This window comes from Micromys minutus (genome assembly GCF_963924665.1).
Source record: "Micromys minutus genome assembly, chromosome: 2".
In the NCBI taxonomy this organism is placed as follows: domain Eukaryota; kingdom Metazoa; phylum Chordata; class Mammalia; order Rodentia; family Muridae; genus Micromys; species Micromys minutus.
Window position 1 is genome coordinate 86,856,952 of NC_137971.1, and position 13,148 is coordinate 86,870,099.

Here is a 13,148-nt window from a genome sequence, read left to right on the forward strand (position 1 = left end):
TATTATCTATGGTTTTCCTTGTTTAGGCAGTCATGTGGATAAGACTATTGACGTGGCTTCTAATACCTGTAGGAGACACAATATCACAGTAAAGCCTCTGATCTCTGGCTCTTACAGTCTTTCTGTCTTCTGCAATGGTCCCTAAGTCTTTAATGTAGGGGTTTTATAGATTTATCCTGTGGGATTGGACTTCACAACTCTTCATTTTGATTGGCTGTGGCTTTCTGTATCAGTGTCTTTCGGCCTGTTGCAAAGAGAGCTTTCTTTGATGAGGGCTGAGAACTGGAATTGTTATAAGGACAAATATTTAGAACTACCCATGCCTTCACTAGCTAGTATTCCAAGGCCACTCATGAATTCCCTAACCTTAAGCTTTGGACCCTCCAGTCTCAACTTCCCATGTTCTGAGATTTTAAGCATGTATCATCATAACCAACTCTTCCTGAACTCTTTAGGAGCTACCCTAATCTTCTACTACGTCCAATAGCACTTCACGTCACAATGGCATGAACCCCAACATCTTAGGAGTTCTTTGGAATTAAAAAAAAAATCCAGCTTCATTTTATTCATGAGACAAAAGACACGAAAGGGCTGTGTTACTTGTTGGTTATAAAGTTAGTAAGAGACAGAGCCTGGACCTAGCCTTACCCTGCCTTCTCCAGATTCCCTGTTTTTACATCAGTGACCACTCCCTTTTTTGACCTCACAACACTATGGTCTTCATCTCTCATATTAATCACATACTGCCTATGACCAACAGAGAGGTTTGAGAGTAAGGATCAAGATTTAAGAGACCCGCTGTCCCATATGTTCAAGGGATGAGCCAAATTACTAAGAAATTACCATTAGGAAGATAAACTGTCCGTGGGGGTAAGCTAGCTAGGAAGAACCTTGGGAATGAAGGGTAACATTAAGTAAATGTTAGTGGAACCTGGAGCAAATATCAAGTCAGGGCAAAGGGCAGAAACAGAATTCTGTTTGAGTAGTTTCCCAAGTGCTTTGGTTATAGAGGAGCTACATCCTGTCCTCGGGACACCTGGCTGAACCTCACCCAGTAGTCTTACTGATAGTTTGGTCTCTAGAGTAGAAGGAGTATTTTGGGAATTTTCCCAGCTGTGGTTTTTCTAGACAGTTCCCTTTCTTCCTCACTAGGCCATCTGCCACTTATGGCTCCTGTGCCATCAGCCCATTGACTTATGGCTCCTGTGCTCCTTCAGCAACGTCAGCTTCTTCAGGTTTTCTGGCCCTGACAAAATAGAGAAGGCTCAGCTATTTATCTGCAAAATTGAATAGTAGCCGGATGTTAAGACATTAAGTGGGTTACCCGTCCCACTGGACATGATCTTGAACATGACCCATGAGAACTGTCCTTTGTGACAGTTCTATGGCATGTGTCACAGCCTTGTGACATCGCAGGCATTTGAGCTGCTTCAGAGGCTCAGGGCTCAGAAAACCCTTGTGGAATGAAGCAGAGAGATGATGCCCGGCAGCAGCCACCCGGTGGTGCAGGTAAATCTCAGCCCTCTCTCTCCGTGGTCTTGGCAACACACTATTCTCTGAAAGAGTGCCCTGGTGGCCTCCTTCCTTTTCTCTCAGGTTCCTGATTTCCCTTAGTATTCCAGACAGCAGCTGTTCTGGGAAGTATGAACACTTCCAGACCTGTCTTCTTCCTCTTTTAAAAGGATATATTTTTACTATGTGTATGTATGTTTGTCTGTGTATAATGTGCATGCAGGTACCTGCTGAGAGGTCACATGAAGATGTTGGGTCCCCATCTGGGGTTAGAGGTATGTGAGCCACCCCGTGAGGTCCCTGGCAACTGAATGGGTTCTCTTGATAAAGGGCAGCCAGTTCACCTAAGTGCTTTTTCTTGCTCTTCACCTTTTTTTAAATTATTTATTTTATGTTTATGACTACACTGTACCTGTCTTCAGACATCAGAAGAGGGCATCAGATCCCATTACAGGTGGTTGTGAGCCACCATGTGGTTGCTGGGAATCGAACTCAGGACCTCTGGAAGAGCAGCCAGTGCTCGTAACCACTGAGCCATCTCTCCAGCCTGCTCTTCATCTTTTAATTGGATATTTGGAAAGAATATGTTGCTCTCCTTTTTAAAGGACTGGCCTGGCACATACCACAGATCTTTAGTACAAGTACTAGGAAGGCAAAACCAAGAGGATCTTTATGCATTTGGGTCCAACCAAGTCTACGTAGTGAGAGAACAAAAAACTTGGAAGTCCATGTTTAGTCTATAAGGTATTTTAAAATGTATATACATTTTATACATAGATATACACATGTATGTTCTTTTCATGTTCTGAAAAAAGCATAAACATCTCAAATCTCAAAAATAAACATAGCCTCACAAAGCTTTATGTCAATTTTCAGATCATGTTTAGACGGTAACGGAGCTATCTGCAGAGTTGATTACAGCATGCTAACCTCTGTCTGTCTGTCTGTCTGTCTCTCTCTCTCTCTCTCTCTCTGTCTCTCTCTCTCTCTCTCTCTGTGTGTGTGTGTGTGTGTGTGTGTGCGCACATGTGTGTGTGCACGCATAGATAGGGCTGTATACACATACACGGAGGCCAGAGGAATAATTTGCTTCTTGATGTAGCCTTTTGCTTTCTGCCTTATTCCCCTGAGACAAAGTCCCGAATGAAGCTTGAAGTTTTGACGAGGCTTGGCTGCCGACAGGTGCCTGGGATTCAGCCATCTTCATCTCCATCACAGGGATTACAGTCATATGTGGTGCTTACGGCTTTTACTAATATGTGGGTGCTAGGGGTCAAATGCCAGTTCTCCAGTTTTCACAGTGAGGACTCTAACTGCTGTGCTACCTCACGGACATCTCTATGCCAACCGCTTATAGCCATATTTTATTTAATTCCATGACATTTTCTGTATCATTACCCATAATAAGGATTTGTTCTTTTTATTTCTTGTAGTGCTGGGAATAGAACCCAGCACCTTGAGCATTCTAGATGAGCACTATTACTGAGCTGTAACCTCAGCTTCAGATTTATTTCCCACAGCCGAAGAGTAATTTGCCTTTGGCATGTGCTATAACATACTAAGCCATCTTGTGTATTTTGTTTTTGTGTTTTGGTTCTTTGTTGTTAGAGACAAAGTTGCAGTGAGCATTTTGTAATAATGCACTTTTTTTCTTCTGGCCAATAACTTGTCTAGAATGAAATCCCAGGAGAGAGATTACTGGATAATAGGGTATGAACATTTGATGATTCATCTTATGGTGTTATTCTTTTCAGATGGGTTGAACCAATTTGTACACCGGCAGTATGTACAATTTCTAACTCCATTTCAACTTCCTGATGCTCAGAGCTTTGGTTGGCTCGTTCAGTCATTTTTGATTATAGCTTTCAGGGAGCAGAGAAATCCATAGGGTGGACTGCCTTCCTTCCTTCCTTCCTTCCTTCCTTCCTTGCTTTTTTTTTTTTTTTTTTTTTTTTTCTCCCCGAGACAGGGTTTCTCTATGTAGTCCTTGCTGTTCTGGAACTCATTCTGTGGACCAGGCTGGCCTAAAACTCAGAGATCCACCTACCTCTGCCTCCCAAGTGATGGTACTAAAGGCTTGAACCATCATGCCTTGGCAGGTGGAGTTTTCTAAAGCACACAGCAAAAAACAAACAAAAACTAATGTGAGGATTTTGATTTCTAGTCATGTTTCTTTCCCATGTTGGACTGTGTTTAAAGTCTTACTGTGCTGCCTGATGTCTACTGACATACTGACTTCACATTCCTACTCATTGTCCCACACACGTGTGGGGACATACAACGCAGGCTTAAATATTTAATCTCACTGTATTCAGTTCCTGAGAACACAGAAGCATGGGTTCATTTTCCTGCTCTGTGAATTCTAGGAAGAAACAATATGGTCTCCTTGAATCTTTTTTTTTTTTTTTAAGACTTATTTATTTCACATATTTGAGCACACTGCTGCTGTCTTCAGACACACCAGAAGAGGCACCAGATCCTGTTACAGATGGTTGTGAGCTACCATGTGGTCGCTGGAAATTGAACTCAGGACCTCTGGAAGAGCAGTGTTCTTAACCGCTGAGCCATCTCTCCAGCCCAAATCTTTTTTTTTTTTTTTTTTTTTTTTAATCTTCGAAAGAAAAAAGTATTACTGCGGCACTTCATACTAACGCCACACAGAGATGCCAGGTGCTTGGGAAGAGAGAAGAGTAAAGAAAGATGACAAAGCCTTACTATAGAGCTGTCGGCCACAGGATTGTATCTAAGACATCCAGCAATCAAACAGAAAACGTGTGTTTGGCAGTCTGGCAGAGTGTGTATTCTCGCCCAGCGTTCTTACTTTCCCACAGGCATAAGTACTATGTTTTGAGGTTAATTTGAACTTACCTAAGCAAACAGCCTTTGGGATTCTCATCCCAGTGCAATGTTTTACCACATCATTCCTTGGAAGGTTAAAGACATCCAGCAACTGTTCCTTACCACAGATCTCCAGATGTGGTGCAATGTTAAAGGCAGGTGGCCTTGGCAAAGCAATGTTGCATGCGAGGGTTCCCTTCTTCCACACTATTTAGGTGGAGTTTTAATTAGCTTAGGTTTCCCCATGACAGAAAGAACAGGTCATAAGCTGAATGCTGCTGGTATATGCTGAGTCATGGTGTTTTTCTTATTCTTTTAAAACTTAATTTGTTGTTTCTATATCTTGGATCTGTTGTTTTGTTTGTTTTTAAGATTTATTTTTTAATTTTAAAAATATTTTATTTATTCATATGATACTGTATCTGTATGTACATCAGATCCCATTATAGATGGCTGTGAGCCACCACGTGGTTGCTGGGATTGAACTCAGAACCTTTGGAAGAGCAGCCAATGCCCTTAACCACTGAGCCATCTCTCTGGCCCCTTGTTTTTATTTCTTTGAGACAGTCTCACCATGTAACTGTGGTTGGCCTGGAACTTGCCATATAGGTCTGACCAGGCTGCCCTGCCCTGGTAAGTGCTAAGATTAAAGGTTTGCACCACCATACCCAGCACTAGATGTTCCCCCAACTTGTGCTTTGAGGTTGTGATGGGACCTTTGAGAAATAGAGCCTTGTGGGGGGCCTTTAGGTCGTTCAGGGTATAGACCTACCAGAGTTCTGTCCACCTGATAACACTCTGGGGGTGCTGCTAATGCTGAGTCAAAGCAAACCCTTTCCCTATAAGGTTACATTGATAAGGACTGAAATAGTTGCTGAAATCTGTCTGTGTGTCTGTCTCTGTGTGTTATATGCAGGTATGTAGACATGTGTGTTTCCTCAATGGCTTTTTTGCCTCATTTATTGAGTTTGCCAGTGATCTCCCCAGGTCTGCTGGTCTCTATTTCCCAGCACTGGGGTTATAGGCACAGACTACTCTGTACAGTTTTTTCATGGGCTCTGGAGACTTGAACTCAGGACCTCATGCTTGCTTAGCAATGACTTTACCCACTGAGCCATCTTCCCAGGCTCAGCATTTTAAAGTGCAAATAAAAACCTAGATTCTGGTGTTTTGAAAAAAAGATAGCCAGGCAGTGGTGGCACGTCTTTGATCCCAGCACCCAGGAGGCAGAGGCAAGCAGATCTTTGAGTTCAAGTCCAGCCTGGTCTACAGCCAGGGCTATACTGAGAGACCTTGCCTAGAAAAGCCAATAAACAAACAAACAAATGAAGAGTTGGTAACACTGGGCACAGATTCTTTTATGTGGGAACTGTATGTAAGAAGCCTGTAGAAATTGTAATTTGGTATCCCTGGCTTAAGTATAATCTTCCAAAAACTCCTTGGTCAGGAAGAAATGTCCCAAGCTACAGGGAAGAGCATCAGAGCAGAGGGATATGAAGGGCCACCTCAACTTTCCTATCCTCAGATCAGAAACGTACTGCCTAGCTATGCCTTAAACCTCTCACCTTCTGAAAACAAGAAGAAGTAGCCATCTCTCTCTCTACAGTATGCACAATGCTTACCGGTGATGGTCTCACCTCCCCGAGTGTCCAGGATTATCATGTGACATCTGATGTCACAGTTTCTCTTAAGTGTGACCTGTGAATCCTGAAGGGACCCTTTTAGGAGTCCGTAAGTTCAAACATTTTTCATAACAATACTAACATGGTTGTTTTACTGGATTAACATGTACATGAATGGCGCTATCGGTCACATTTCACCTGTAGTCAGGAATCAGGTGAGTCTGATGCTGGTCACAGTCTCTTATCCAGCCCAGGACTCCATGGCACAATGTAACCCACGTTCAGGAAGTCTTCTCTGTTCAGGAAACCTTTCTGAAAACACCCTCAGTGCAGAGGTGTGTTTCCTTGGTGATTCTAAATCTCACCAGGTGGACAATGAAACTTAACACGACAGTCCCACCTTGTCCTCTTGATCCTCAACCACAGCATTTAAAATTTCATTTTCTTCTTGTAATGCAACATTAACATTATTGTCAAACGTTAATCCCTATGTCTTTATGTAAACCAAAATCCCCATGGTCTTTAACAGTCTCAGCATTATTCAGTACAAAGTCTCTACTGCAACCCAGGACAAATCCTTAAAGAGCCTCTAGAAAATCAAAACAAGATGCATTCTACAAATTCCATGTATAGTGACACAGAATAGACATCTCCATTCCAAAAGGAAGAAGTAAAACATAGCAAGATAAAAGGTCAGAGCACCTCATCCTGCAGCTCTATGTCCAACCTCTGTTGGAATCGTCTTGACCCCAGAGGGCTTGGGTTGTCCTGTCTCTTCAGCTCTGCTACCTGTAGCACATACACCTCTTCACTCCGTGGCTGTGGCCTTCCTTGGCAAACTCCCAGTGTTTTGGAGCCATCAGTATACTGGGATTTCCATTACAAATTAGGCTTCACCTTACAGCTTCATGCCATGGTCTCTCAGGGTTGCCTCGTCTTTTGTCCTTCAGTGACCCTGATAGAAGCCTCTACAGCTTCATGCTCTGACATCCTTCATGACTGCGAAGCCAGTATCACTTGGACAGAGCTGCCAGATGCTGCTGCCAAATTAAGCCACCTTGAACCACAGTTGCATTGGTACCGCAGCGTGCTGATCCTGTGAAGAGACATCCCTGGGCAGTTGTATTGAGCAGCTGGAAATGGTTGCACATATTTTTAATCCCATCCCTCTGAAGACAGAGGCAGGCAGTTCTTATGTGTTTGAGGCTAGCCTGATCTACACAGTGAGTTCTAGGCTAGCCAGAGCTACAAAATGAGGCACTATCTTTAAGGGGTGGGGGGAGTGGATTTCCAACCACAAAGTTTGAGAACCATTGATCTAATGCAGTCAACTCGCCCACCCACTTTAAACCTGCTAAAAGACCCACTCACCTTTACTGGAGCTGCTCTGGCTGCTGGATGGTGCCCACAGGACTGGAAGGTCCATCCTGTTGGAAGCACAAAGCTTGACTCACAGATAGCACTGGGGGAACCAAGGATGTTTCAAGGGAAGAGAAGATAGCCTGTTCAGCATCCAGAAGGCTGGAAACAGAGGCAGCCAACGCCTAGATGATCCTTGAGCTATCCCTATGTTCAGGGGCGCTCCCATTTTCCCACAAGCAGAACTGGGAATACTTAATAGTCTAGATGACCTTTGTGCTTTCTGTATGACTAAGACAACCCCAGATCGTCCTTCTAGGCTTAAGGCTTTTAGTAGAGTTCACAACCCCCTTTGTGTGTGTGTAGGGGGGAGGGTAAAATGACCCTATCACAGGGGTCACATATCAGATATCCTGCATATTAGAAATTTACATCACAATTCATAAAAATAGCAAAATTACAGTTTTGAAGTAGCAGCAATGAGGTAACTTTACAAGGAGCTGTGTCAAAGGGTCACAGTGTTAGGAAGGGTGAGAACCACTGCTTTAGATCCTTAAAATAACATACGGAGCCCGTCTCTAGAATCCATCTTTATCAAAGTGGCATAGACTTTGAGACACATTTCAATGTAATTATGCCTCCTTGTATACATGGGATTATGTTATACTAGGACATTTTTTTTTCTAAATTGTACTGTACTCTTAAATATGCCTTAAAAAAAAACTGTCTGGTTTCAGACTCTACAAGTTTGAGCCAACAAAAGCTACTGAGTCATGTTGAACAAGATTCCCTTCTCACCTCCTGTGGATCATTACTCTGTAGGCCCCGGGGTTTGCAGAGGCTTCCCACAACATCCATCCATCTGCATCCATCTTCCTGACCTCCCCAAGTCTCATCACCATTTTCCTTAGCAGACTTGGTTCTTAAAGATCTAGACTTGCATAATTGCAGTCCCAGGCCAACTGAATGATATAGTTATTAAATACAAATATAAAAGTAGACACAAGCTCCTTTTGGCCATAACTTATGAGATTGTACTACCAGTATTCAAACATGATAAAGCCTACAAACCCCAAGCAGCCAGATTAACAATATTAATTTCATATGCAGATAAAGTTTTGTCAAACTAAATTTACCACTGCAATTTAAACATGCTTCTCATTCGTGTAGCTAAGTTTGGTAAACACAATAATCTAAAGTCCTACAGTGCCATTTAAACCCTATGTGGCAAGAATGCACAGTTGTCATGTCTGCCCTTCTCTTTGTTAATCTCAGATAAGCAATACTGTTTGCTGTGAATGAGCTCACAGGTTCAATACTGCCCCCAAAATCTTAGGGTGAACATGTAAATGATACAGAAGAGCTATGCCTTTAAAAACACCACTACTGGTGCTGGAGAGATGGCTCAGCAGTTAAGAGCACTGACTGCTCTTCCAGAGGTCCTGAGTTCAAATCCCAGAAACTACATGGTGGCTCACAACCATCTGATGCCCTCTTCTGGTGTCTGAAGACAGCTACATATAATAAATAAATAAATCTTTAAAAAGCAAAACAAAAAGCCAACAAAACACCGCTACTGGAGAAAAGCGGTATTTAACAAATTATAAGAGGACCAGAGCAAAGGCTCAATGGTTAAGATCAATTGCTGCTCTTCAGAGGACCTGGGCTCATTTCCTATCACCCACAATGATAGCTCATAATCCTTTGCCACTTCAGCCCCAGGAATTAGACACCATCTTTTGGGCTCTATGGGCACCAGGTATGCACCTGGTACACAGACACACGTGCAGATGAAACACCTATATACATAAAATAAAACCTTTAAAGTCAAACCCAAATCAAAAACAGGCTGGAGAGGTGGCTCTTACAGAGGACCTGCGGTTTGGTTCCCACATCAGGCAGCTATTGTCCTCTTCTGGTTCTGGTCCTTGCAGGCTCACACACACACACACACACACACACACACACACACACACACACTTAAAAATAAAACTTTAAAAAGATTACTTGAACTCACAGAAAAAAATGGATGAAAGGATCTAAGCCTGAGAACATCCCAGCAGTTAAGAGTGTGGTGTCTAGAATCAGGCTGACCTGTGTTGGAATTTGAACTTTGTCTTGGTGCATTATACTGCTTCTGAGAGACTCACCTTTCTCGGCCTGTACCTCCTGATTTACTTGATTTGTAAAAGTGTCATAATCTCCTTTACCAAGGGTAGTTTGTGTGGATTGATATAAGTATGTAAACTTGGCACTTTATGAATTTTCAACCCATTTCCAAGAGTAAACTTGGATCGCCCTCGTTCACCAGGAAGGAGAGGCACACGCGGTTAGGGGCACTTTTGAAGCCCATCAGAACCTAGCAGATGCCCCCAGGATTGGTTTTCACAGTGAAGATGCTGACCTCTCTCTGAGCTCAGGTAGAGACTGAGGGCCTTGACCTGGACCTCGGAGGCTTCCTCTCCTTATCTGTCCAAGAACGTCCCCATCCCAAAGAATAAGTCTCTCTGCTTTTTGCTTCACTTGCAGGGAGTGGAGCTCGCTCGCTCTACACGGTGCTTCACCCCCGAGGATGTCAGTGGAAAAGCTGAAGCCCCAAACGCAGGTGCAGACAGGAGCCCAGGCCCGGGTATGAGCTTTCCAAGGCAACCACAATGCTCTACAGATGGATGCAAGGAAGCTGTGGCACCGACCTGCTCTAGGTGCGGACGGGACCTACGAGCTGAGGGCTCTCGGCTTTTACCGTGCCAACATCTGCTCTGTAAGGATTGCTCCCAGGGCTTCATGCAGGAACTAGGGCTTGTTACCAGGCCTTACGGGACAGCCCCAGGTGGTAAGTACAAAAGCCTCATGGTTTGCCTCAGTCAGGCCTCTTCCTGTATCGTAAGAACCAAGCTTCAGGTGAAGAGAGTCAGAATCTAAATGCCCAAGGGATATTCGTTGCTGAAAGCATCTTTAGGGAATCCAAGAGACTCAGCAAACCCTCTGGGGTTTGTAAACTGGGGGCCTTCCGTCTCTGGGGTTTCCTCGAGTCGCTGGCAGACTAAGAAGCCTTTGAAGATTTTGATTCAGGGTTTGACTGCCTCCATCCAAAGATAGAGAGGACGTATTCTGGCGTCCGCAGCCTTCCTGGCAGAGAGAAGGGCTGGCATCCCAGTGTTGGTCAGGAACAGATTTTTACCAGAACCAGTGCTGAACTATCCACTGTTGAAACTGCTGCCCGGCAGGGGGGAGCGAGTACCTTACTCCTGACTGTCAGGTTTCCTAGGAAACTGTCGCACTGAGAGCGGTGAAGTCCCCAGGGACCAGAAGCAGGTCCCTTCCTTTCAGTGTTCCACCTGGCAGGGCGAGTGAAAATGTACAGTGGGAGTCAAAACAGGAGGGCGCCGGCTCCTCCTTCATCTTCACTGTTTTCTACAGCATAACCGTATCGATTTGTAACACAAATCGAGGTTTTCCTTTGAGCTATCTGGACTAAAAGTAGACTTTAAATCTGGATTTTGATTCTCTGAACCCATAGCAAGAAGGTAATCTTTTAGTCTGCTGTGAGTTTAAAGTACAGAGAAAATAGGGTATATTTTTAATTTTTCTTTTCCTTTTTGAGTCAGAATCTCATGCTGTTAGTAGACCTGGGGTTATACCTGGACCCCAACAGGCTTGGCCACCCATCTTCCAAAAAGCAAATTAATAGTGGATCGCAGAGAAAGGAGATTTATTCACTGTGGCCCCAGTGGGAAGCGGTTTAGAGAACCCAGTCATGTTCTAAGTCTAGCTTCTGGGTCCTGACAGGAGGGTAGGGTTCAAACGCAAGGCAAGGGATACATAAAACTAAGCAGTCTGGTCAAGATGTGGGCCTCTGTCCACCATGGTCTCATCTCCTGTCTCTCCTGTAATGCTGTCAGTAATCTCAGAATATGTTCATTTCTGTTGGACATGCAGTGTATCTTGCTGTGGCCTGTGCTGGCCTGGAACTTAATATGGAGGTCAGGATAATCTCAAACTCTGTGATCCTCTGGGCCCAGATTCCCAAGTGCTGGGATTATAAGAAAGTGCTGACACACCTTCTGGCTGCATACTTTCATTTTTAAAACTAATGTATGAGTTTCGAAATCAAACGTTGTTCATTAAACATTAAAAGCATTATATCAAGTGTGGTAGTCTGTGCTATTATTAATTCTTCCACTTGGGAGGCAGAGGCAGATCTCTGCGAATTTGAGGCCAACCTGGTCTACGTTGGAAATTTCCAGGACAGCCATAGTTACATGGTGAGATTCTGTCTCAAAAGCAAAGCACTTTGTATGTACATACATAAATACATAGTATATGTATTTATGTGTGTGTGTGTGTGTGTGTGTGCGCGCGCGCACGCGCACGTGCGTGCATGTGGGCCTGTACATTTGTGTGACTTTGTATAGTGACAAAAGATTGATATATTTCTTCTTTTCTCTCCACCTTAGTGTTTTGAGACAGGGTCTTCACTCAGTGAACCTGGAGCTACTGATTAGCTAGACTAGCTAACCAGCAAGCCCCAGGGTCCCTCCTGTCCACTCCCAAAGCATGGGTCACAGGTGTGTACAGCCATGCTCAGCATTTTATGTGGGTGCTGGTGTGCATCTTTAATACTTGCCTTTGTATTTAATAAACGCTAAAATTATATGTATGCCCAAGAACTCTTTTGAAATTGTTATCTTTATACTTTGTTATCAGTAAATATTTGATTTATATGCCCACTTTATATCCTCATATACCTGGGGTTACATAAGATTTTTCAGACCAAAAGAGGTTGCAAATGGGAGGAATTTAAGGTGTCCTCACTTAGACAATCCTGAGAATACAGTAATTTATAGAGGGTGACTCTGGAAAATGTGTTACTACCTAGGTTATGTATAAAGAACTCCTCACAAGGCCAGGTGCCGTTGAATGTGGCATCTAGAGCCAGATTCGTGGTGACAGGAAATAGAATGGTGGCTCCCAGAAGCACGTGGGGCACAGGAAATTGCTGTTTAATGGCTACAGCGTGGAAGGCTTGACTTGTTAACTGGGGTTTTCTGCCATTGATTACCACAGTTCAGTATGTATCTGGTTATTAGTTCCTTATCAGGGACTTGATTTGCAAATATTCCCTCCCATTCTGTAGGTTGCTTTTCATCTCCCTAATGTACCAGGTTTTTTGTTTGTTTGTTTTTTATTCTTTAATCTTTTTTTTTACAGTCCAGTCTTTATCCTCCTCCCAGTCAGCCCTCTGACTGTTGTTCATCCCATAACCCCCCCATCCCCCATCTCCAAGCGCATAACCTCTCCCACTCCCTGGGGCCTCAAGTCTCTTGAGGGTTAGGTGTATCTTCTCTCACTGAGGCCAGACCAGGCAGTCCTCTGCTGTATGTGTATTGGGGGCCTCCTAACGGCTGGTGTTTGCTGTCTAGTTGGAGGCTCAGTGTCTGAGAGATCTCCAGGGTCCAGGTTAGTTGAGACTGCTGGTCTTCCTATGGGGTCACCTCCTCCTCAGCTTCTTCCAGCTTTTCCCTAATTCAACCACAGGGGTCCCTGGCTCCTGTCCATTGATTGAGTTTACATATCTGCATTTGACTCTTTCAGCTGCTTGTTGGGCCCCTCGGCAGAGGGCAGCCGTGCAAGGCTTTCGTCTGTAAGCACACCTTAGCATTAGTGTCGGGCCTTGGGGCCTCTCCTTGAGATGTATCCCAGTTTGGGCCTTTCACTGGACCTCTTTTCTCTCAACACTTCTCCATTTTTGTCCCTGCAGTTCTTTTAGACAGGGACAATTTTGGGTCAGAGTTTTGACTGTGGGATGGTCACCCC

At 44.0% G+C, this 13,148-nt stretch overlaps 1 protein-coding gene across 1 annotated transcript in view; it reads left to right on the plus strand.

The window, feature by feature from the left end:
- Positions 1-6,136: 6,136 nt before the first annotated feature.
- TRIM66 (tripartite motif containing 66) overlaps positions 6,137-13,148 on the plus strand; it is a gene marked incomplete at both ends in the record, with an annotated part of 57,756 nt that continues 50,744 nt past the window's right edge. Inside the window, 2 exons of the mRNA XM_080913024.1 lie at positions 6,137-6,187; positions 9,861-10,164. Coding sequence (XP_080769150.1) covers positions 6,137-6,187; positions 9,861-10,164 — 355 coding nt within the window. The remainder of the gene's footprint in view (positions 6,188-9,860; positions 10,165-13,148) is intronic.